This window comes from Capricornis sumatraensis, chromosome 22, assembly GCF_032405125.1.
Source record: "Capricornis sumatraensis isolate serow.1 chromosome 22, serow.2, whole genome shotgun sequence".
Taxonomy (NCBI): domain Eukaryota; kingdom Metazoa; phylum Chordata; class Mammalia; order Artiodactyla; family Bovidae; genus Capricornis; species Capricornis sumatraensis.
The window spans coordinates 25,785,382-25,812,270 of record NC_091090.1 but is presented as its reverse complement, the minus strand read 5'-3'; the positions used below and the strand labels follow the sequence as shown (position 1 = coordinate 25,812,270).

The window sequence follows — 26,889 nt, the reverse complement described above, 5'->3', positions numbered from 1 at the left end:
GCAGTACCTACAGCTTTGATCTTCCCTAACTTTCCCCTTTATGGAACGATGTCCTGGGCTCTACACTGAGGTTTGCCTCAGCAGTTTGTTAGTCTGATCTACTGTTCCATTCACAGGTGCTAACATCACACTCCTTACAAAGCATGCATGCATGTGTGCTAAGTTGCTTTAGTTGTGTTAGACTCTTTGTGACCCTGTGGACTATTATCCACCAGGCTCCTCTGTCCATGGGGATTCGCCAAGCAAGAATACTGGGGTGGGTTGCCATGCCTTCCTCCAGGGAGTCTTCCCAACCCAGGGATTGAACCCATGTCTCCTTCGGCTCCTGCCTTGCAGGCAGATCCTTTACCGCTGAGCCACCTGGGAAGACTTCTTACATAGCACATGATTGTAAACTAGAGTCTTATCCCCAAAGAAAGCCTATCACAGCAGACGTTCAATCCTTCTCCGGAAGGGAGCTTTCTGCATTCCTCAAACGCTGGCATGAGTGACAGCCAGCTTCTTTTGTGTAGACCAGTGTCAGCACTAAATCTCTTGAAATAGTGGATACTTGCCCTGAGTGGTCATTTCACTTTGTGAAAGACTAATTTAAAATGAAATTTAAATGAGTCATTTTAAAGGAAATGTGGGGGATAGGGTCACTAATGACTTACAGAGAAATAAAAAAGTCATTGTTACATGCTTCACACTTAATGTAGATATTAACTCTACTTCCACACATTACTTAACGTTTGTGTAAAGATTTCATTTGAGTTGAGGAGAAATTAAATGCATTTATTTTACTATGTGAATAAGTGGGGAGGATACTCATGAAATAGAGATCTGAAGAAAACGTGAATTTTACTATCTAAGAAATAAATGAATTCATCTGAGCTACTGAGAGATGATTTCCATCTAGGTAAAATGGGGCAAAGCCTTGATTTTTTTACCATTTGAGAAAAATTCTCTCTGGAAATTCCTCAAAGAGGAGAAAAAGCTACTTGGTTCAGATTTAAGAGAAGATAAAAAGTTTCTTGTTTCTATGGAAATGAACATGGGTCATCATGCGTTTCTCCTTTCTTCTTATTTATTTTTTTCCTTAGGGCAGATTTCTCTAGCCTGCTTTGTAGTGTCTGATAACTTTACCATGGATGAATCATTAAATAAAGAGCTAGTGAAATCTTCAGAGATAATATAAGCCAAATCTTTTATTTTGGAGATGATATAGTTGGCATTCAGACAAGGCAAACATTTTGTCCTCTGTCACCCTCCTATAGAGCAGCAAACTTGGAATTCACAACCAGTCTGGACCCTGGGCCCAGTATTCTTTCTATCACGTTGCAGACATTTACTGGGAAATGTGAAATAATGCTAGATAGCTAAGTAAATAAACAGTCCCATTCAAATATTTAATTGATGCCATGTTAACAACTTCCAACATTTTCTGACCACTACTCTAAGTGTTTTTTTGTATATTAACACACCTGATCCTCACAATAGCTTATAAATCTTGATGATGAAAGTCGCTCAGTCATGTCCGACTCTGCGACCGCATGGACTATACAGTCCATGGGATTCTGGGTAGCCTTTCCCTTCTCCAGGGGATCTTCCCCACCCAGGGATGGAACCCAGGTCTCCCACATTGCAGGCGGATTCTTTACCAGCTGAGCCACAAGGGCAGCTGAAGAATACTGGAGTGGGTAGCCTATCCCTTCTCAAGCGGATCTTCCCGACCCAGGAATCGAACCGGGATCTGCTGCATTGCAGGCAGATTCTTTACAAACTGAGCTATGAGAGAAGCCCTTATAAATCTTATTTTAGCCAATAATAAAGCTGACGTGCCCAGAGCTCAAGAGACTTCCACAGCTTGATGGTGATGACATTGGAACTTTAAATGAGACAGTGGCCTCTTGAATCTGTGTATCTAACCTTCTATTTCCTTTCATTCAGGAATATTCACAGATTATTCAAACGTATGTGCAGGTGTGTTAAGAACATGAGCATTGGCGTTAAAAACAAGAATCAGATGACTGGCTATGCCTCTGAGCTGTGTCACCCTGCTTTTCTTCCTCTTGCTAGGTCCCTATGTCCCAGGGGTGACCTGAGGCTACTCCAGAATAGCACTTCCTCTGAGAGAGGCTGGAGAGGTACCTAGGAGAATGCAAATAAAGTGCTTGCATCTAGAAACTGAGTCTGCCACATGTGTTAAAAATTAATAAGCTGGAGTGTTTTGTTAAACTTACTTTACATTCTCATTGGCTAAAGCTCTCATTTTATTTCAACCCTGAAACCTTACTTTTTTTTACCTTCCTCTTTGAAAAAAATTTTAAAATTTATACCTCTTAGTAATGTCAAGCTTAACAAGGTCACATAAGAGGTTTAATTTATTCTTTATTAGGGCATTTTAATATTTTAAAGTCTTCCTTCTGAAAATGGCTTTTTTAATAAAAAAGTCCAAGTACCTTGTGGGAACTTGCTTTCTCATTATTTGCTTGTTTTTACTAAGCATAAGGCTCTAGAGAAAAAATCCAAGATAACTGAAGATTTTGTTTAATCCTACTTTGTGTGTGTAATCAGTATTGAGAATAAAACAGAGATATGTTAAGAAATAAATATAAGAAAAATATCTTATTTAAACAATAAGAACAACAAAATGCACCATTCTTTTAGAAATGTCACTATCTGTACCATACATAGTGGTTTTTCTTCTCAGCAATTAAAGACTATTGACCATCTAAAAATTTCCAGTATCCATGCAGTGTCGACTGTATTGAAAATCAATGAGATCAAAAGTACAATTGTTCTAGACAGGAGCTATGCTGCCAAGTTATCTTGTACAGAAAGTATCTTAATATCAACCTAACACATATACTGAGCAGATATGAACTTTAGTCCCCTATAATTTCAGAGTATCATTGAATAATTTGTTTCTCTGCACAACAGTTTAAAACATTAACATCTCTTTCCTCCTGTATTTCTTTGAGAATTTATGCTTTGATCTTATCTCTAAAGAGTTTGATTTCATTTCCTACTGCAGAGGTGTGGATTGGGTGGGAGTAATTTTAAAAGCTACAAAGTAGCAGCCATAAACAAAATAAGACCCGAAGAATGGAAGATTTTTTTTTTTTTCTGGCATTACTGCTCCTGAAGAGTTAATGTGATAATGTGATGAGCTTCCTGGCTGTGAGATAGCATTGTGACCTGTAATTCTATTGATTCACCTTGGAACCATTCACCTACCAGAGACATTTTTTTTTCATGCTGCATCGAGAAACTGAAATACTGCAGGGAGTTCCTAACTGACCTCCTTCGTTTAGAGTCACCCCAACTCCCTAAATCATTTCCCACAGTACAGTGAGAGAGAACTCCAGAAAGTAAATCATGTCATCCCCTGCTTAGAATTCACCAGTAGTTTCCTATTACAAGACAGTAAGTCCAACTCCTTTATTAAAGCTTTCACGGTCCTTACAGAAGAGGGCCCGCTTTCTTGTCTAGTCTCAAATCCCATCACTTACTTTGGTTCCCTAGACATCATTTGCTGTTCCATGATGTGCATAATCCATGATCCAGCCCCATGATGTACATAAATGCCTTTTCCAGGTACTCCCCAAGTCTCCTGTCTGTTCACTAGCTTATGGCACATGCTTGCTTGTGCAGTGAAAAATAGAAGAGGAAACATATTTTGGACTAAGGTCACACTAGATAAAAGAGATTGAAAAAAGGGTAAAGTTTGTTTTCTTCTCTACCAACTTCTAATCTCTATATATATTATACCTCTCTTCATCTGACTGCCTGCTAATCTCAGACACTTATATTATCTCTTACTTTCCCTGTTCTTAGGGAAGCAGGCTCTAAAAGATAACCCGTGATTAGTTAAATACACTCAGCGTGAATCACTGAGTCAAATATTATGGAGTGTTTATTATATACCAGGCTTTGTTCTAGGCTCAGGGAGATTACCAGCAAACAGGATGGTGCCAGCTCTCAACAAGCACACATTCTAATGAAGGAAACGGAAGAGGAACAACTACATCGTTAAATAAGATGGTTTCAGGTAGAAATAGTAGGGAGAAAACAAAATATTTCTGTTACACCCTATGGAAAAATCTGAATGAACTTTTGGGCCAAGCCAACAGAACTAAGTACTGGGAAGAAGGTGTCTAGTTTAGACTACGTGGTTCAAAGGGTCCCTTTGAAGCTAAGCCCTCTGTGAGGAAGACGCTTCAGCCATAGTACAGAAGCACCGGGCAGAGGGGTGAGTAATGCACAGGCCATGAGGTGGAAATTAACTTGGTGTGTTTCAGAGTAGAAAGAAAGACCAGGACAGCTGGAGTGGGGTTCAGGAGAAGAGGCCTGAGGGCTTGGCCAGCAGCAAGCCATGCAGTGCCTGGCAGACCTAGCAAGGGGTTCTTATTTTATTCCTAGTGCAAGTGAAAGCCAGTAGAAGGCTTTAGGTGCATAAATGATGTGAGCTTATTTAGAACTGTCCAAGCAGGCTCTGGCATCCATGTGAAGTATACATTGAGAGAGAGCAGAAGTGGACCCAAGGATATGGGTTAGAGACCTAAATAAAGAATCTGCCTGCAATTCAGGAGACCCAGGTTCTATTCTTGGGTCAGAAAGATCCCCTGAATGGCAACCCACCCCAGTATTCTTGCCTGGAAATTTCCATGGACAGAGGAGCCTGGCAAGCTACTGTCCATGGGGTCGCAAAGAGTCAGACACGACTGAGTGACTAATGCTCACTACTTTCACTTTCACTTAATGATATTAGTTCAATTCATGATAGAGCTGAAAAAATTCTTCAGTATTATGTAAACATTTTTACTCATATCTTTCTTTTTATAGATGAGAAAACTGAAACTTAGAAGGGGGAATGAACCAGCCAAGGGTTTCTTATCCAGCTATTAAAAGATGCACACTACAGCCCAGGTGACATGATTAAATGTTCCCTCCATGAATCCAACCTGACTCCTTACAAACCCAGGGAATTTCTACCCAGAGAATGATTATTATATTCATTCTTTGATTCTCTTACATAGAAGCACTCATGTGTTGGGAAATGAATTGACTCTTCTACCACAAAAGAGTAGAATTCTCTCTTACAAATAATGTGCAGAAGTCTATTTCTCGACTGTATTGAGCAGATTTGATTGGGCCAATGGTTTGTACAAGATGTTCATTCAATAGAGCTTTTGATTCAAGGATGTGCAAAGACTGTTTATTTTATCCTAGTTGTGTGAAGTAGAGCAGGTTAAGAGAGAGAAAGGCATTCAATTTGTTACATTCATTTACATATAATAAGATGAAAGCATATCTTTTATGAAGTCATTTTTGTAAAAAATGAATATTAGACAATTTTAAAAGAAGCAGTTAACAGCTAGCCAAATCCAGTATAGACCATCTATTTAAAAATCTGTATTTTGCCTTCTTCAAAATTTTGACTTTTGTCCAGACACATTATCAGCACCCTCTTTGATCCGGAATAATCTCCAAATGAGGCCTGAGGGAGACATAAATCTTTGTTCTGCTGCTAACAATCCCTCAGAAATCTTTTTGATGACAGAAATGAGTAAAGACAGAACTGCACTTTCTTAAGTGAATAAATAAAGCCTTTAAAGTACTTTTTTTTTTCAAATAATTTGAAGCACAAGTCAACATCGCAGATGGGATTTCAAAGAAGTGGAAACAAGGGTGGAGCTAAAACATATACCAAGCTTAAAGTGAAAATAAACAAGCGTAAAAGAGGAGCAAATTGACCTGTACTGAAAGAACAAAAGCCATCCTTGAAAACCTCTCAGTACCAGGGCAGGATTTCCCACTTCCTCCCTCAATGCCACCTCACCTTTCCACCTGCAGCTCACTGGGGGACTCCAGAGAGTTTACTAAAGGCAGAGCATTGGGAACATACAGCCAGAATTTCAGTTTGGCTTTTAACACGAAAAAAGATGGGGAAATTACAGAGATGCCATAGACAGTGGGAAATAATGCCAAATGAAGGGGAAATATTCTCACAACTCTATTTAGAAATATATTGTTCATTTAGAGTTAGGTTTAGTTAAATAGAAAAATTGTTTTTTATTAATTTTTATCAGAGTATAGTTGCTTTACAATGTTGTGTTAGTTTCTCAGTTCAGTTCAGTTCAGTTCAGTTCAGTCGCTGAGTCATGTCTGACTCTGCGACCCCATGAATCACAGCACGCCAGGCCTCCCTGTCCATCACCAACTCCTGGAGTTCACTCAAACTCAGGTCCACTGAGTCATTGATGCCATCCAGCCATCTCATCGTCTGTCATCCCCTTCTCCTCCTGCCCCCGATCCCTCCCAGCCACCTCTTGCGAAGAGTTAGTTTCTACTGTACAGCACAATGAATCAGCCATACATATACATATATCCACTTCATTTTGAACTTCCTTCCCATTCAGGCGACTACTGTTCATTAAGTAAAGTTCCTTGTGCAATACGGTATTCTTTCGTTAGCTATCTATTTTATCAATAGATATCAATAGTGTATATATGTCAATCCAAATCTCTCAATTCCTTCTATACCCATCCCCCTTGGTATCCATATATTATAGTGAAGTAAGTCAGACTAAGAAAAACAAATATTGTATATTAGTGTATATATGTGGAATCTAGAAAAATGGTATAGGTGATCTTATTTGCAAAGCAGAAATAGAGACCGACATAGACTGTTTTTATTTAACATGCTGGGAGGAATGGGTATACGGAGTGACTATTAAATTTTTCTTGCAATTCTTGATGGTCTTTACTAATAAAATTTGTTATTGTTGTTCTGTCTCAGTTGTGTCCAACTCTTTGCAGCCCCATGGACTGCAGCACACCAGGCTTCCCCATCCTTCACTGTCTCCTGGAGTTTGCTCAAATTCATATCCATTGAACCCATGATGTCATCCAACCATCTCATCTTCTGTTGCTCTCTTTTCCTCCTGCCCTCAGTCTTTCCCACCATCAGGGTCTTTTCCAATGAATTGGCTCTTCGTATCACATGGCCCAAATATTGGAACTTCAGCTTCAGCATCAGTCCTTCTAATGAATACTCAGGGTTGGTTTCCTTTAGGATTGACTGATTTGATCTCTTTGCAGTCCAAAGGACTCTCAAGAGTCTTCTCCAGGACCACAGTTCAAAAACATCAATTCTCTGGCATTCAGCCTTCTTTATGGTCCAACCCTCACATCCTTATATGACTGACTACTGGAAAAACCATAGCTTTGACTGTTGGCAAAGTGATGTCTCTGCTTTTTAATATGCTGTCTAGGTTTGTCATAGCTTTTCTTCCAAGGAGCAAGTGCCTTTTAATTTTGTGGCTACAGCCACCATCCACAGTAATTTTGGAGCCCACTTAAATAGTCTGTCACTGTTTCCATTGTTTCTCTATCTATTTCCCTTGAGGTGATGGGACCAAATGCCATGATCTTAGTTTTTTGAATGTTGAGTTTTAAGCTAATTTTTTCACTCTCCTCTTTCACCTTCATCAAGAGGCTCTTTAGTTCCTCTTCACTTTCTGCTATTAGGGTAGTATCATCTGCATATCTGAGGTTATTGATATTTCTCTCAGCAATCTTGATTCCATCCAACCCGGCATTTTGCATGATGTACTCTGCATATAAGATAAATAAGCAGGGTGACAATACACAGCGTTGATGTGCTCTTTCCCAGTTTTGAACCAGTCCATTGTTCCATGTCGGGTTCTAACTGTTGCTTCTTGACCTGCATAATAATATTTGTACTCTCTGTACATTTCTCAAGTTTTTTGTGTTTCCACACATTCTCAAGTTCTAGGGCTGCTTTGGTATAAAAACAAATACTTCAGATATAAGTATCTGATCTAATGAGTCCACAATAACGTCCCTTGAGTACACAGCGCCTCACAGCCCTGTGAAGATAGTAGTGGTGACCACAGAGTTGGATTTGGGGCCCTTATCTGCTATCTTTCTGTTTCCCGTTCTGACTCTCCACCCTTATATCTTCACAAGATAAACGTCTTGCCTGATGTAGCAAGTGCACAATCTGTTCATGACATAAATTCACCTTTGTACCTGTGTCTCCTCCAGGACCTGATACACATTTTCAGAATCAGAATCCATCCTGCAACCTGCCACTGGGTTCGATAATCCATCTAACAACCACAGCCATTAAAGTGCATGACAGTTGTGGCAAAATTAATTAAAATTTGATGATGGCTGTCTGGGATTTCTTTCTGAATGTACAGCACACTGGTTGAGAATTAACCGCTGTGAATCTGGTTAAGCAACTCGGTGTCCACCTTTTGAATTCTCTATTCTTTTGGTGGGCTTCCCTTGTGTCTCAGCTAGTAAACAATCTGCCTGTAATGCGGGAGACCTGGGTTTAATCCTTGGGTTGGGAAGATCCCCTGGAGAAAGGAAAGGCTACTCACTCCAGTATTCTGGCCTAGAGAATTCCATGGGCTGTATAGGTCGGACACAACTGAGCGACTTTCACTTCACTCTTTTGATTTTGTCCACTCTACTTCATGTGAAATCCTGAAATTGAAATGACTTTTGACAACCCCACCTGAAGTCTTATCCATCTTATTTGGTGGGTCTGTCCACTGTGTTTTCTGGTCAACCTACAACTGGTGGATTAGGTTGTAATGAGGGAACAAGTGCTCACATTATATTTAGTAAACATTTCAATGCTATTAAATTATTTGTTAAAAAGCAGTATTTTCTTCTACTTGTTCTACAAACACAGGTGAACTCCCAAAGTATAAACAAGGAGGGATGTTTGTAATGCTTGGGTGTGTTAGTGTATGTGTGTGTGTTAATGGAGGTGTGTGTATTAATGTAGGTGTGTATGTTAGCCTTAGAAAGTTTAGTATATATTTTTAAAATGCATTATTATTGTAATTTTTTAAAGATTGTTAACCTCATGCCATGCTTCACTTTTTAATTATTCACAAAAGTGAATAATTAAACTTGATCATGCATAAAGGAGTTATACGATTGATTATTCCAAAAGGAAACAGTAAGAATGAGGTTATGGGTGAGATCAACATAATCTGTATGGACATTTTCCTATGCATGCGGTGAGTCTGGTATAACTCCATGATACTCTGCATTCTTTCTAATCCCAGTCATCTTGCATGGTATCTCATGGAGCTCCAAAAGGTTGAATATAAACTCATCACATGCTACTCCACCCACATCAGTTCCTCAACTGCTAGAGCCTACCTCTGCCTTTTGTGCCCCTTCACTTAGAGTAAGAATCTGTTCTCTGGAATTTGCATCCCCCTGGTAACTTCAGTCTCCCCTTTTTCTGTTTTCAAGGATGGGAGAAACAGTTTTATTGGACACCAGCTGGGCGGGGTAGTGGAAGTGCCAAACAGCAAGGACCAGCGGGTCAAGTCAGCCAGAGCCATTCAAATCACCTACTACCTCCAGACCCATGGCTCTGCCACTCAAGACCTCATCGGGGAGAAGTGGGAGAATGAGTTCTGTAAACTTATGCAGAAGCTCCAGGAGGAGCACCAGGACCTCCAGCTCTACTCGTTAGCATCCTTTAGCCTCTGGAGAGACTTTCATAAGACCAGCATCCTGGCCAGGAGCAAGGTCCTAGTGAGCCTCATGCTGATCCTGACCACAGCCACCCTCTCCAGCTCCATGAAGGACTGTTTGCGTGGCAAGCCCTTCCTGGGCCTCCTGGGGGTGGTCACCGTGTGCATCTCCGTCATTACTGCAGCTGGGATCTTCTTCATCACCGATGGAAAGTACAATTCCACCCTGCTGGGAATCCCGTTCTTCGCCATGGGTAACTATCCATCCTTGTGGTAATCGGCTTCTTACCAGTGTGGGGCAAGGTAGAACATTTCTTGAATTCTCAGGTGGAAATCTATTTTAATTTTGCATCGGTGTGTCTGTGTGATGATGTGAAATTTTACTCAGGGTGGTGTCTGTCTGTTTTCCCTTAGTCCTTAGTCAACTGTAGGCTGACCAAGCCATCTTCCCATTTACACCAGGGACTTTAATGCTGTTCTTTTTTTTTTTTTTTTTTTTTTTAAGTACACACTACTGGAATTCTCTACTCAACTTCTTCAAAGATCATAGGATGAAGATCATGGGGTACAAATTTAAAGAGATCTAAAATCTGCTTCACACAAAACTTTATGGTTCATACTTGTCTTGAATCCTCAGATTAACGGTGGTCAAGAGTGGATATCATGGGATGAAAATTCTGAGAGCCACTGATAAATTCTAATTTCAAAGAACTTCTTCATGAAGTTTTGTCTATTAATTCATTTCAAAAATTTTGCAAAAATATACACCATTTTCCCACCTCTGCTTAAAATTTCCTGCAACCACTTAAAGATGTGTGTGTTGTGCTAAGTCACTTTAGTTGTGTCTGACGCTTTATGAAGCTATGGACTGTAGCCTGCCAGGAGTCTGGGATTGCCCATGGGATTCTCCAGGCCAGAATATTGGAGTGTGTTGACATGCCCTCCTCTAGGGGATCTTCCCAATCCAGGGATCAAACCCATGTCTCTTAAATCTCTTGCTTTGGCAGGCAGATTATTTACAACTAGCACCATTTGGGAAGCCCACTTAAAGATGAGTCTTCTAATTATTTGATATCTTGGTGAAAACAGTTCGTGAGTATCCTCAGTCAAGGTTATTCCTTCTTATGTGTTTTCCCCAGACAAACATAAACAGTGTAGAAAGTGGAATGTGCGTGTGTGTGTGTGTGTGTTTCTTGCAAAGAGAATATCAAGTCTGGGAAGAAAAGTGAGTGACATTTCATCAACAAGATTGATGGAGCTTATCAGAATAGAGATAATAATGGTGATATTGTGGTACTGCTGAAGAGTTCTGTCCCTTGTGATACAATTCCCTACATAAAGTGAAGGATAAGCTGTGAAAATGGTCTCTAGATGGTGAACTGATATTCACAGGAGAGTTTTCAGCTATAAGATAATTGCTTTGCACTCCCTGACTTAATATCAGCCATAAATTATAGTTCCATTATTAAGTAACAAAGATATAGGCATGTGGTTAAAGTCTTCAAGGTGATCTGGACTCTTTTCATATTGACTGAAACAAACATTTTTGAAAACAGCCCTGGAAAATGGATTTATCTAGAAACACATCGTCACTGCAGTCCTGTTAGGTCATCCCCTTCTCAGTTTCCTCTTGTATAAGAAGAGGATAAACAAAAAGTCAGTACCAATTTGACCACCGTGGTACAATAAAATTCCTACTTAAAACTAAATAATAATAACAACAATCATTATAATAATAATAAAGCTTTGATTATCAGTTTAAAAATGAGGGTAATGATTGAATAAAGTAATGAGGATAAAAAATAAGTCAAAGAATTGTTTTCTGAACATAATAGAATATCCTAAAGGTATTAGTACAGAGTAGCAGAGTAGAGACTCAATAAGATTTATTGTGTTACTTTTTAACCAGGGGTGTTAAGTGCAGTGTGTTCAATGATGACTAGGAAACAGTCCCTGGCTTCAAGAAATTGAGTTTTTCTTGCATTCTGTGTATCATCTTTAAATGCATGTTCATCTTGTTAACAAAAAGAGTTTTTCTATTTCCTGAAGGAATATATGAAATTTTTTTCCACCAGTGACAAGCATAGGTCTAGATTTGAACCATTTATACTTGTTATGTTTGGGAGCTCAGTGTTTTAACTAAATACAAGATTCTTATAAATCACGCCGCATGATTCACAAATGAAACATGGATCATTCAAGATGGACAAATTAGACACCTTAGAGCTGAGAAGGCTTTTTCTAAAACTGGTAGCAATATAATTAGGTAGTGGAAATACTTATTAGGAACATTCTATAAAGTATGCAATTACATAGCTTTTACAAATAAGGAGAAAAATTGTCTTTAGTGGTGCTGAGTTGTATCCTACGCTCAGATAAATCAGAGTGATGTTTTCATTCCTTAAAGAAAGAATAAGAACACTGAAAGCCACAGTAAGGAAAATGTTCAAAACCTAAAACCCACACCTTTCACATTTTCTTCTCTCTCAGTCATGTTTATAACCACAAATCAGCCCTGGACTGGATTTGTACAGACTCCAGAAGCCCGGTGAATGGTTACTCTTCAGTATTTCTGCAATTCAAGTTCTTAAATATTCTTAAAGGAAATTTTCTGCTCTCTTCTGAAAACATGGCATCAACAGACCTGTAAACATATACTTATTATTGAAGATTTTACTCCATCAAGGGAGTGTTGGTTTTGTTGTGCTTTGTTTTTCTTGTAAAATGATCCTAATATTAATAGTAAAGATACCAAGATGGAGATCTAGTGAAATGAAAAGGACATGCCACAGAGCTCAGACATCTGGCTTTCCATCTCAGCTTTTCCACTAACTTTGTATGTTTTGTTGAGCAAATTATGTATAGTCCCTTTGTCCCAGTTCTTCATCTATGAGATGAAGTATTTGGACTCTTCAGTCAAAATGTTGAAGATCCTATAATATTATTCGTTTCATTTCTCAATTGAAGTTAGAATTTTGTCATTCTTTTGTAAAAACCTTGAAGGCATGTATTATCCTCAGACTTCTTATTTCCATTCTACTTTGTTGACTTGCATGTGTGTGTGTGTATGTGTGTGTGTGAAAGAGAGAGAGAGAGATGGAAGGGGAACTTGAGAATAGAAAAATCACAGCCTTGCATGCAGAGCCTCAGATCCACAAAGCACATCTCGATGACAGTGGTGAGATGTGTGATGTCAAGCATCCCTAAGCTGAGTCTGGCGGATATATACCTCCTGGTGGTACACACAGCATTGTTTAAAAGTAGTTCTTTGATGAATTAGTTTACATGGTGTCAAGACTGCACAGTCCAATGTCAGTTGAATATAAGGGAAAGAGGCCCAACTCTTTTTATAAGCCTCTATTTCTGTGTTCCTTCATGGATTTCTTTAAGGTAGTGAATATTCGCTCCTTTATGCTCCAAGATTAAAGCCATTCATCCTCATTAGAACTTATCCCTAAAGCTGAGTATGTCACTGAGGTGTTCTACTCGTCAACCATTTTATTTTTGACTGCCTGTATTTCTTTTATATTTCATCTTCACGTTCTTTTTTCTGACTATCCATCCACTTAATGTCCCCAGTGTCATTTCAGAAGCGTGTGTACAATACTTCTGTATCCTGTATATTTTTAAGCCTGTACCAATTTTCATATTTTGCCCTGATGTCCATATTAGTAGGGCTTGCCAGGTGGTGCTAGTGATAAAGAACCTGCCTGCCAATGCAGGAGACATAAGAGATGCCGGTTCTATCCCTGGGTGGGGAAGATCCCCTGGAGGAAGGCATGGCAACCCACTCCAGTATTCTTGCCTGGAGAATCCCATGGGCAGTGGAGCCTGAGGGGCTACAGTCCATTGGAATGAAAAAAGTCAGACTCAACTGAAGCGGCTTATATGTGCCCTGTAAGTAAAGGTATGTTTGTCAAGTTGTACATTCAAGATTTAGGCTTAGAAAGAGGTTAAAAACAGGCATGTCTATTCTTTCTAGAAAAGATTTCAGAGAGAGAAATTTAAACTTAATTTCTTTAAAAATGCCTAAAATGACCCCTTTTAGCTCCAGCCTAATGTCCTTTCTCTGCACAAGCATAAACCAATGAGAATGTCACTAATTTAATTTATAACTCATTGTCAGCTTTTTTTTCACCTCATTTGCTTTATGTGGATGGGTTTCCTCTTTCAGGAAGGAGAAATATGGGCTAATATCACACACAGACGCCAAGCTGGCTCCTGCTGTATCTCTTGCTGATCTCCTGTGGATCACTGCCAGGGACATTAAGAGCCTTGGTTCACTATTATTTTTGCTGTCCATCCTGAGTTTGTTTTATATGCCAGGAGTCTTAACTTTAGTCAGTTTGATTCTACTGGACATGTGCAGATGACTTGTGATTTTTTTTTCAGGTGAACCCAGGGTTTTCAGATAGAAGACTTTCTCATTCATTATTCAAAACAGCTCCATATTCATTTAGCATTAATTTATTCAAATATTTGTTGAGCACCTATCATGTCCTAGAGTAAAAGGTATTGAACAGATCTGATCAAGTTGTCACCCAAATGGATCCTACATTCTAGGCCTACTAAGGCAAGATGTGGGGCAGTAAACAAATAATTATAAACTGTTATATTATTGATAAGTAACATAAAGTAATTATGTTACTTTATGTCGTAAAACAGGGTAAGAGATAAAGAGCATAGGTGGGCAGAGAAAAGCCTTTTTAAACAAGTGAAATTGAAACAGAAAGCTAAATAAAATGAAGTAGGAGCCATATACTGAGAAAAGAATGTCTCTAACAAAGAAAACTATCCATGCAAAGGCTTTGAAATAGAGACCTTCCTTGGTGAAGTTAAGGAAAAGCATGAAAGGGCGTGTGGCTGGAGCAGAGTGGGTACCTGCCTGAGTTTCATGCAAGTTAGCACAGAGCCATGTCATATAGGGCACTGAGAACTTAAAACTTAAGATGCTAAGCTATCTGAAGCATTTTGAGATGAGAGTGTGATCTGACTTACATTGTATGGAAATGAGTCTCAATGGAGCAAGAACGGTTATGGGTTATACCTCATACATAGGAAAGAGGTTATTGCGAAGTCTTCATGGCTATAATGGTGGCTTGAAATAGCACGGGAGCAGTGACAGTGGTAAGAAGGGATTAGACTCAGGATAGAAACTGGTAAATAGAATCGACAGGATTTGCTGAAGGACTGGATATGGTATGTAAGAGAAAGAGGAGTCACAGATGACCCCAAGCTTTGGGGACTGAATAGCTAAGTGAAAGCAGTTGTCATGTACTGTCATAGGGGGATCGTGGGAGGAATACATTGTGGGGGAAAATAGAAGAGTTTAGCTTTCTATCTGCTAAGTTGGATGCCTATTAAGTATCCAGGTAGGAAAATGTGGAGCTGCCTATATAAGACAATATATAGATCAGGTTCAGAAGTAAAATCTATTCAGCTGGAGCTGAAAATATAAATTTTGGATTCATCATGAAATAGCTAGTAACAAAAGCCATTGAATCTGATAAGATCAGTTGGAAGGATAAATATTGATGAAAAATAAAAGAAGTCTAAGAATCAAGCCTGGGAGTCTTCCAGTGCTTGCAGACTGGGCAAATGAAGATGATTCAGAAAAGAACACTAAAAAGAATCAGACTATCAAGTGAGATACAAAGAGAATCAAGAAAGCATAGACTCCTAGCGAGCAAGTCAAGAAGATGTTTCATGAAGGAGCAAGAGATCAACTGTTCCAATAGCTGTTATGAAATTGTGTCTAGTGAGAACCGGTCATTTGATTTAGGAACTTGAAGGTCATTGGTGACTTCGACAAGAGTTGCTTTAGAGGAGAGCTCAGGGTAATTTAAAGAGACTCAGCAGAGCTGGGAAAGAAAGAAAGTGAAGACAGTGAGTAAAGCTAATTCTTCCAAGGGATTTTTCCCTAAAGGGAAGTAATGATTGTGTGCTGTTGACCTGCAGTAGAAACAGCTTTATAGTAAAGCAGAGAGAAGAAGAGATTGCAGAAGCAATATCATTGAGCAGAAGAGATAGGATGAGATTCAGAGTACAACTAGAGCTCATCTACAGTTAAGAAAAGGGAAGGTAAAATACATGGACAGATCCAGACAGATTGGTACATGCAGGGGTGGAAATCCTCTTCTGTGGCTTCAACTTTGTCAGTAAAAGAGGAAGCAAGTCATCAGCTGAGAATAAATTTGGGGAAGGAGGCATTAATGTGAAGAAAGTAAAGGCATTTTGAAGTGTCACTTCAGAAAACTGGAGAATGAATTAAAGAAGAAAATTTAGGGGAACAAACTAAGAAGTACAAGGGCCCCCTTGAAATTACTGTTCATGAATTTTAAAAAAGAAATCAGTCAGAGAGATTGCTGAGTCAGTACCCTCCTCCAGCCATATATAGCTGCTTTTGGGAGGAGTTGAGTAGGCATTGAGTTGAATTTAATTGGATAGAAACTCCCAAGGAAAAAAAAAAAAAACAGGGAGTTTATAGTGTATGCAAAAGAATGACTATAATGACAGATCATGAAAATTGTAATAGTTAGGTCAGCTAGACCATGTTGCGATAACAAAAGATGTCTTGAATCCACTTAGCTTAACAGAACAAGGATCAATTTCTTGCTCATATCACAGTTTGGTGGGGATCTGGAAGCTCTCTTTGGGAACTCTTTTCCAACAGAAATTCAGGGAAGTCAACATCTTCTCAGAGTTTGTGCTCCAGCACAAGAGAGAATACACAAGAGAGAATAATTAGAGAAATCACACCTACTTAGAACTACCATGTCACTGAAGTGATTTAATTACTTCTTATCACATTCTGTTGGTTCAGAACTAGTCATATGGCCATAAGCTGACTGCGAGGGAGAAGAGAAAATGTAGGAGAGCAAATGGATTATTTTATAAGCATCAAATGTCTCTTCTACATAAACCAAGCCAAACAATAAAGGTAATGAGGATTTACTCTGCCTCAGCATCACGGCAAAACACTGGTAGCATCAAAGTAGTATGACTCTTGGCAGGGTCAGAGAACCACCTTAGGTTGGAGTCTGTTCTGGTTATCTAGTGCTATATAGTAAACACCACAAAGGGACTTCCCAGGTGACACTAGAGATAAAGAACCTGCCTGCCAATGAAGGAGACACAGGTAAGAGACACAGGTTTGACCCCTGGGTCGGAAAGATTCCCTGGAAGAGGGCATGGCTACCCACTCCAGTATTCTTGCCTGGAGAATCCCCATGGACAGAGGAGCCTGGCAGGCTACAGCCCATAGGGTCACAAAGAGTCCAGACATGACTGAAGCGACTTAGCATGAACGCATGTAAACACCATAAAACTGGGCAGTAGAAAACAACCACCGTTGTATTATGCTCATGGAGTCCGTGGGTCAGTAATTTGCAAATGGTTCAATGAGATGAGCTCCTCCCACCTCTAAAATGTCTAGAGCCTTAGCTGAAAGTAATTTGAATATCTGAGATCTGGAATAGCTGAGGCTAGAACAACAGTTTTCAATATGGCTTCTTTGCTCACAGGGCTAGTCTGGGAATTCTGAAGGAGAATCTCAGTTGGGATTGTTGAACATAGCATCCAAATGTGACCTCTCCAGCAGGGTGTGCCCAGGGTAGTCAGACTTCTTATATGGTAGTTCAGGGCTCCAAGTAAAAGTATTTCACAAGACTGAGATAAGTCCAAGGGCTGGCCTAGACATAGGAGTCATATAGCATCATATCAGTCCTATTCTACTGCCTGAGTATTAGTCCAGATCCCAGAGGGCACTGTCTCCACTTACTGAGACAGTGGCAGAAAACTGAGAGAGTGGCAGAGTTTCATTGCAGAACAGCGTGTGGCTTGGGAGCTACAGTTGTGGCCGTCTTTGGAAAATGCAGTCGCCGCACAGTCATGATGTGAGTGAGAGATAGAGGTGGATTCTAGAGCTGCTTGCTACAGCGGTTTTGAGATGAGATTATTACTAATGAAAATGGCCATGATTTGATCATTTGGGATTGGAAGACAAATGTTAGATTAAAGACATTAGATGTTCAAAGGTCCAAATTTAACAGACTTGGGTATTCTGGGATCTCCAAGGCTCAACAAATCCAGCATCTGCTACCCCTCTGACCTCAGGTCCAGCCTGTCTCTCTCTCCTCTACCCCTGGAAGGCTCCTCCTTAGATGTTTCCTTACCTCCTGCAGGTCTTTATACAAATGTCACCTTTCTAGTGGGAGCTTTCCTGGCCGTGCTATTGAAAACCACAAGTGCCTCAACAGTACTTCCTATCTCCCCTTCTGTTCCAATTCTCTCCTTAAAGTTCATCATTATCTAACATCCACTATATTTTATATTTTAACTTGTTCTCCCTGCAATAGAATGTAAGCTCCCAAAGGATGTAAATTTCCATTGTTCCCTTTACTCCTGTTTTCCAAATACTTCAAATAGTGCTGGGTAGGCCCTCAGTAAATATATGGGGAATTAATGAATGGATGATCTCTTAGCATTTCTCAAATAGGTTATGATCTATTGAGTGCATGCTCAGTCGCTCAGTCCTGTTGGACTCTTTGTGACTCCACGGACTGTAGCCCGTTAGGCTTTCTGGACATGGAATTTTCCAGGCAAGAATACTTTTGTGGGTTGCCATTTCCTCCTCCAGGGGCTCTTCCCAACCCAGGCATTGAACCCCCATCTTCTGCAGCTCTTGCATTGGCAGGCAGATTCTTTACCGCTGTGCCACCTGAGAAGTCCTATGATCTATTAGAGTCATTAAACTAATTTAACACATCATGATCCACATTTATATTTAACTTATGAGAAAAAAGAGAGTAGAAAGGTATGGGAAAGATCAAAAGATGTTGCACATAACAGTGTATTATTGCATCATATTTCTGCTATAGCTTAATATACATGTGTATACTAGATAGATAAAATGTATTTCCTAATTTGGGTCACAGTCAAAATTTTTGGAAAAAACACTGTCTAAATATTGCTTTGGACTAATGTCTTAAGCCTACATGGTGATAGGTAAGGATTTCTTAATGAGGAGGCAATTGGGAAAACTCATCAAAAGCACAGGTAGCTGCTCTTCTTGATTCTTCTGGAGATAGGACCTGGATGTAGGAAGCAGAAGGTACTGCCAGGGACATAATGTGTTACTTCTTGGGCACTTTTATTTTCCTCAGTTTGAACCAGTACAATGTTTAACACATAATGAGCACTCTAAGCCTTGATGGTTGGCTAAAGCTTTTTTTAACAATTGTATCACGGTTTTTGAAGTGTTTCTCAATAAGCTGGTTTTGCCCCAGGACCTAATTTACTCAGGGTCATTAAACTCATCAAAGGCCTTCCCACAACAACCCCATTGCTAGAAGCTCTCTCATTGGAGCTCTTTTTTAGCCATGTCTGTTGCAGCCATCCCGCTCTTGGTGATGAATAATTATCCCCTTTGGGAAAACGTTGGCCAATGATGTGGAACTGTCTTTATGTTTAGAAGCTTGGAGACCTGGGGTCCAGTCAGGTGCCTCTCAGTTCAGGTGACTTCTGGGGCTGTGTTTTCTCTTTCATGAGATGAGGGAGTTGGACCCATTGGTTCTTGACGTCTTTTCCACCTTTACTCTTTACTCAATGAATCATTCATTTTACATTTAGGCTATATGTATTCTCATCTAGATTTTTGGCTTGTTGGGGGTTGAAAGTGGGTTTCTTTGGCATCTTTTCAAGGGTCTACTCAAAGTGCCCATAGAATGCCTTTTACAAATGCTGACTTATTGGTGGCTTTTGCAAGGGGAAGCTTAACTTTGGTTGTTTATCTTAATGTCCCTATTTTCGTTATTTCCTTACTTTTCATTTCATTATATTGATCTCTGTTCTTTTTGTAGCTGTGAAATGGACCTCTTGGGACAAAAGTTTTTAATAAGTTAAGATGTTATCCAAATACCTGGTATTTGTAGATATTTTGAAGGAGGTGGGAAGGAAACCGATCTTGGCATAACAAGTAGAAAGCTGAATTTTATGCCAAGCATTTGAGATAGCATTGAATATGTACTTTGCATTGTGTAGCACTGTCCAACATTGCTAATAATTACGTCCCAACTCCTTAAGAGTCTCATGTTCTTTGGAATCCGCCTCCATCTATTGCACTTTTTACTGCTAATGAGCTTCTTCCAGTGGTAGCTGGAGTTTAGGAATGAGGAAGAGTACTGTTATGTAACAATTTTACCCATGGTAAAGAGAATATGGTCCCATTTTGGTGATCGTGTTTATCTCAAGGGTAACTGACACGCTAGTTTAAATTTCTTAAATGGAAAAATTTGTAAATAAGCCTCATGCTTGCTAATATGTTGTACCCTTATCTTTTGACTTCTTAAATCAGATAATGAATCAGGCTTCAATATTTAAGCAGACAGGGAAAGGAAAAAGCATCAATTTATCCAGGATATGGTAGAACGGTTCCTCTGTCAACTCATACCACTTCTCTAGTCTGGACATCTAAGCCTTTCTCAAATACACATCTATCACAAGCAACCTTAACTATCCTCATTGATTGGAGTTGACTGTCATATCAGAATGTTCGAAGAAAAAGTATTTTCCTGATGCAGGAGAGTTGCAGTTGCCAATGAGATTGGGATTTTCTGCAGTGCTGCCTCAAGGTAAACACTGCCATTCAAACCCTTGAAACGTGAAGGGTGACAATGCACTAAGCCCATGCCATTGCTTTTCTGAGGAAAAACAAAGTCTCATCCAGATAAAAACCACTTACAAACTGGAGGCTTGCTTCCGAGATTCAGTTCATTTTCACGTCAGCATTTTTCATATTCCAATATTGAACAGAAAGGAAAATTAGCAGAGAAAAATGAGATAAATCTTGCATTAATGTGAAGATCCTAGAGGCCAGCCTTAGGTTTCTGAGAAGTGAGGAATCCTTGTACACTGATTTTCACCTGTCTTTCTGGAACATGGTGATTTATGTATACATCAAATATCTGTGCGTCATTGTGGTTGGTTTCCTCTGTAATGAGAAAGTGATGCCTTCATCCAGATCAAGACAAAAAAACTCTATCATTCAAGCAAGCCTTGGCTTATGGATATCACTATGTGGCCTTCAGTTCAGTTCAGTCGCTCAGTCGTGTCTGACTCTTTGTGACCCCGTGAATTGCAGCATGCCAGGTTTCCCTGTCCATCACCAACTCCCAGAGATTACTCAGACTCATGTCCATCAAGTCGGTGATGCCATCTAGCCATCTCATCCTCTGTCATCCCCTTCTCCTCCTGCCCTCAATCCCTCCCAGCCTCAGAGACTTTTCCAATGAGTCGACTCTTCACATGAGGTGGCCAAAGTATTGGAGTTTCAGCTTTAGCAACAGTCCTTCCAATGAACAGCCAGGACTGAGCTCCTTTAGAAAGGACTGGTTGGATCTCCTTGCAGTCCAAGGGACTCTCAAGAGTCTTCTCCAACACCACGGTTCAAAAGCATTAATTCTTCAGCTCTCAGCTTTCTTCACAGTCTAACTCTCCCATCCATACATGACCACTGGAAAACCATAGCCTTGACTAGACAGACCTTTGTTGGCAAAGTAATGTCTCTGCTTTTGAATATGCTATCTAGGTTGGTCATAACTTTCCTTCCAAGGAGCAAGCGTCTTTTAATTTCATGGCTACAATCACCATCTGCAGTGATTTTGGAGCCCAAAAAAATAAAGTCTGACACTGTTTCCACTGTTTCCCCATCTATTTCCCATGAAGTGATGGGACCAGATGCCATGATCTTTGTTTTCTGAATATTGAGTTTTAAGCCAACTTTTTCACTCTCCTCTTTTACTTTCATCAAGAGGCTTTTTAGTTCCTCTTCACTTTCTGCCATAAGAGTGGTATCATCTGCATATCTGAGGTTATTGATATTTCTCCCAGCAATCTTGATTCCAGCTTGTGCTTCTTCCAGCCCAGCGTTTCTCATGATGTACTCTGCATAGAAGTTAAATAAGCAGGGTGACAATATACAACCTTGACGTACTCCTTTTCCTATTTGGAACGAGTCTGTTGTTCCATGTCCAGTTCTAACTGTTGGTTCCTGACCTGCATATACGTTTCTCAAGAGGCAGGTCAGGTGGTCTGGTATTCCCATCTCTTGAAGAATTTTCCAGTTTATTGTGATCCACACAGTCAAAGGCTTTGGCATAGTCAAAAAAGCAGAAATAGATGTTTTTCTGGAACTCTCTTGCTTTTTGATGATCCTGCAGATGTTGGCAATTTGATCTCTGGGTCCTCTGCCTTTTCTAAAGCCAGCTTGAACATCTGGAAGTTCATGGTTCACGTATTGCTGAAGCTTGGCTTGGAGAATTTTGAGCATTCGTTTACTAGCATGTGAGATGAGTGCAACTGTGCAGTAGTGAGCATTCTTTGGCATTGCATTTCTTTGGGATTGGAATGAAAACTGATCTTTTCCAGTCCTGTGGCCAACTGGTGAGTTTTCCAAATCTGCTGGCATATTGAGTGCAGCACTTTCACAGCATCATACCCTTAGAGAGGTTCAAACCCTGAGTTTCAGTTTAATATAAAGCAGAAACTACTACTTTTTCTACTGCTTCTTCACATTAACTTGGCCTAAATGGAATAAGAATATGTCCCAGCCAGTGATATTCCCAGTGATTATTCCCATTTTAAGTGGAACATCCTAAACTAAATATCATACTTAATAATATAAATCAGCAAACTATTAGCTAATAATATTTACTAATAGTGTTTCAGATGACATAATAAAAAGCATAGAGTAGAACCATGATGGTCAATTTTATAAGCCAAATAATGAAGGAAAAAGATAATTTTATCAGACAGAACTGGACATAAGAGTAGGTTAAACTGTTTTAGCAAAGAAAAGGGGGGGCAGAAAAAGACAATTCATTGAATTAAAACCAATCAAAATCACAAATACACACACACACTCAAAGAGAAACTGGTGAAAGGCACCTAACTTGTGGATTTGGGGGTGAAACTGTGATGCATATAGGAAGGACTGATTGTAATAATTAACAGCAAATTGACAAATTCCCTCTGTAATTCATTCTTCTTCCTTTCCTCTGTCAAAGTCAAGGACCAGGGCAACTTTATATAGTTTACTGAGTTGGTACAATGTTTTGTAACTAAGAAGTGCTCAATAATTATTTATTGAAGAAAAGACTTGTAATTTCACTAGCCCACGACAGAGATGAAGATGATTTTTTAGAAATAGATGAAAAGGTGTTTGAAATTGTACATGTTCTTTGGACCATTTTAGAACCATGGCTTTTAAACAAAGCCTGTGAAATGATTGTGTAACGAGGAGACTGTATTTCCCAACATGAGTATATGTCTAAATGTTTTCTCTTTTGTTTTCTGCATCCCGTATGGAGCAGTGGTAAGAATCTGTAAAGAACCCTCTTTCCAGCCCAACCTCCCATTTCCTGCCTTCTAAAGCACCATTTGGGCTTCCCTGGTAGCTCAGCCATAAAGAATCCGTCTGCTAATGCAGGAGACGCAGGTTCGATCCTTGGCTTGGGAAGATCACCTGGAGAAGGAAATAACAATCCACTGTCGTATTCTTGCCTGGAAAATCTCATGGAATGGACAGAGGATCTTGGCAGGCTACAGTCCATAAGTCATAGGGTCAGACATGACTTAGGGACTGAGTAGGTGTGAACGCACCTTCAAAGTATCCCTCTGACTACGTGATCATGAAAATGGCTTCCTTATTGGCCCAGAGGAAAGTGGGGCAGTTATTTCCATTAAATGAGGAAATAAAATCGTGAGGCCTTTTCTCAAACCTGGTGTGGAGCCAAGATCAGAACTTTTATTATTTGATTTTTCCTTTCTGCTTCCTTGACTCTGTTTGCAGTTCTCAAACTCAGCCCCAGGGGCTCCCCAGGATGTGCTAATGGCACAATAGGTCTGGGAAAGAAGCCGGCAGAACTCCTGGCTACTTCTTCCTTCTTCCAAACATACACTTTACTCTGATATTTTTACAATTCAAGTCTCCATAGAGACTTAGTTTGAGAAAAAATTCTTATGAATTAAAAAATAGTTTGACAACTGCCCATCCTTTACCTTCCTATAGTGCCTCCTTCATAATAAAATGGAAGGTAGAAACTAAACTTGAGATGAATTAAGTATATTTTATAGTCTGCATGGCTGTACTTTGATCATCTGTTGTATCCACAGACAGCCTGTAGTCTTTTTGCTGAAGTGTTTCTAGAGGTGGAAACCTCTAGAGAAACTTAACCTCTAAGTTTTTTTTTTAACCTCTAAGAAACCTCTAAGAAAAACTTAACACCTTACCTTTCTCTCTTGCAGACAAGTCAAGCTATTTTTAAGATGCAGAAAATCCAAAAAGATGGAGGCAGTGAGGTTGTATGGTTGCCAGAACTGAGTAGGACTGCCATGAGACTCCAAAGGGTAGAATTAATTGTAATTTTACTGTATTCTAGGGTTAGAATGGCTGTCTTATGGGTCAAGAAAATGCATTATAAAAACGCAGTGGCAAAACTAGATTCTCAGGGAAAGAATCCCATTAACTAAGCTGACAAGGGTAATATGTTAGCCAGAATCTCTGCTCTGATAACCTTTTCAAAAAGTGATTTACACTGGCAAGGCTTCCCTTTCTCAAAATGTATTAAAAAGACAAACTATTGCTCAGAAGGCTATATGATGAGCATAAATTAAAACTCAGTGATGTCTAATGAATTTTCTTGTTCCCCACAAAGAATACTGCCAAAATACCCACCCTGTGCCTCCAAGATTCAATGTCATTCTCCTCTGGGAAGTTCTGTGTATACAGAACTCACATTGCTAGACCTTACCATTCTATGTTGGCCACCACCATTGATAAGCTTTCTCTCTAAGATGACTCAGTATTGCTGACTATGATAGTAAATGAAGTAAGTAAATAGTGGTTCTGTTTGGAGTAGGAGACATTCTTTCTCCTTTGATTATTGATGACATGAGTTTAATCCTCAGAGAAGGACTGTCTCTCTATGATTTCTAAGTGTTTGAAGTCCCTTCTTTCTGTTCCCGCTGTGAACTTTCTGTTTGGTTTTATTTTTTTAATATTTGTATTTATTTTATTTTATTTTTACTATTTCTTTTCGGTTGTGCTATTTATTTCAGTCTGTTTACCCCTTTGCCCATTCTATTCATTTTCCTTCACCTTCTCCTGAAATATGAGAACCTTAAAGGAGTAGCAGGTTAGGTGAATCCCTGTATTTCCCCAGCCTCTCCAAACATGGTTACCAACACCCCATCTACTCACTCAGCTTAGCACTGCTGTGTTTCTATAGGAGTCTGGCCAAGGGGGACTTGTCTGCCAAAGGAGACCCATGAGCTTCATCTCTTTGCAGCTTCTAATTCCAATTTCCTTCACATTCGTTGCTCAGACCAAGACAAAACTGTTGTATGCCCACATATACAAGGCTGCTTCTTGTCTCTTGATGTTCCTTTTCTAGAGATTCCCTTCTTTCTCTGCTTTGTTCTGATTTTCATAGCTTAAGTATCTCTTGCTCTATGGGAATTTTTAATGATTTCCAAACTCCCAAATAACTGATTTCCTTTCTCGCCTATCCTTGTTTACATGCCTAGCATCACTTTCACGTTAGGTTGCAAAGCTTTCATTAGAAAGAATCCATTTACTGCTTTTTATCCTTAGCAACTAATAGTGGGTCTAGCACAAGACAAAGGACTTCGCAGGTGGCACTGGTAAAGAACCTGTCTGCCTGTGCAAGAGATACAAGAGATGCAGGTTCAATCTCTGGGTCAGGAAGATCCCCTGGAGAAAGAAACGGCAACCCACTCCAGTATTCTTGCCTAGAGAATCCCATGAAAAAAGGAGTCTGGTGGGCTACAGTCCTCGGGGGTCACACAAAGTCAGACATGGCTGAGCACAGCACAGCAGCACAATACAGGAAGTATTTGTAAGTTATTTTTGGACTGATCTGCCATACTGGTCCACTATGCCTAACTGGTCTTCACCTTGGATTCTTCAAAAAGCACTTGTGCCTATAATTTTGTTTGCACTTATCATCATCATCAACAGATTTTCTTCTCTGCCCTTCTCTTCCCTGATCTTTGTTCTGGAAGGCTGATTCCTACGAACTGTGTCACCTAGGCTCTGTTATTCTCTGGCTTTGGTCAATAAGAGGCATCACCAGGAGACAGTAGGACAGAAGGAGAAAGAGGTCAAGGTCTTTCTTCCCTGCTCGCTCCCTCTCCGCATTGGCACTCTTTCTGGCAGCAGCTGCAGCCTCTGACAGACAGCCATTCCTCTGTATCTGTAGCTCTTCCTGGACCCTGGAAATACTATTTCCTTCCTTTATTCCTTTAGATTTAAAAGCGGTAACAGCTTCCTGACCTTGATAGTCTCTTGTTAGCTCAACATACTTTGTTTGTTTGTTTTTTTCCATTGACCTTGCCCGTATCTCTATAAGTAGTCTTTCAATTGAGGCCTTCTTATTTATACCATCAGAGGGATTTCTACATGCCCTGCCAAGCCTTTTAGTCTCTTGCAAGATATACAGCATCCCAGTATCTTGTTGGATCTGATATCCTGCCCTCAAGTCCATCTACCTGCCTTAATTCTCTGCTTAATTCTTGCCAACCAACCTTCTTTAAGGGCACTGACTGCTACTCTCTACCATTCTAACTCCTGGCCATCAGTAGACCTACCTAAGGAGCAGTCTACCTTGCCTACGTGAATTTGATTTCCAATTGACGTCTGGACACCTGCCGTCATGTTCTGCCTGCCATTTTGGACCTCTCAAGTTCCCAATGTCCCTTGGACACTGGGCAGTGTATCTCCTTTTAAAGGTGGGTCTTGTGCGAGGATTCCTTTCTCCTACTTTATAATTCCTATACTTTGCTTTCTCCAGTGAGCTGAAGTCTTGAGGCATGTAAGCTTCCTATGTTTTTCTTTCTTTCATGGCTATTATGATATGTCTCTTTTGAGAGAGATTCTGCAGAAAAAAAATTAAACATACATGTTTTTACCATCACCCTTGATAAGATTTCAGACTGGCATTAACAGAGGTTATGCCCTCTACAAAGCAAGAATGATAAATTATCTTGTTGGAGAATTCCATATCGCCATAGTCATTTTTAGGTCATGGTGGCTATTTTCTTCCTTGTACCTAGTTTAAGCTAAAAGCAGTTTGATATAAAATTGTTTTCTTAGAGTCAGATTTTCCAAAGTATATATAAAAAGAGGCTGCGTGTCCTTGTTTTGTGCCATGGGGCCTGTGCTTTTGCAGCTGAAAATAGCATCGGCGCTCATTCTTGGCACATTTTACTGCAAGCTTCTACCTAATTTGCTGTCCACACTCACTCCGAAGTCCTTTTCAACACTGCTGCTTTCCAAGTATTTCCTTCCCAC

General features: G+C 39.8%; 1 protein-coding gene across 1 annotated transcript in view; it reads left to right on the top strand.

Annotated features, from left to right (window-relative positions):
• The window catches only part of PTCHD4 (patched domain containing 4), a 201,814-nt gene that overhangs the window by 46,747 nt on the left and 128,178 nt on the right, over positions 1–26,889 (top strand). The window contains exon 2 of the mRNA XM_068961066.1: positions 9,292–9,772. Within this exon, the coding sequence (XP_068817167.1) occupies positions 9,292–9,772 (481 nt within the window). The remainder of the gene's footprint in view (positions 1–9,291; positions 9,773–26,889) is intronic.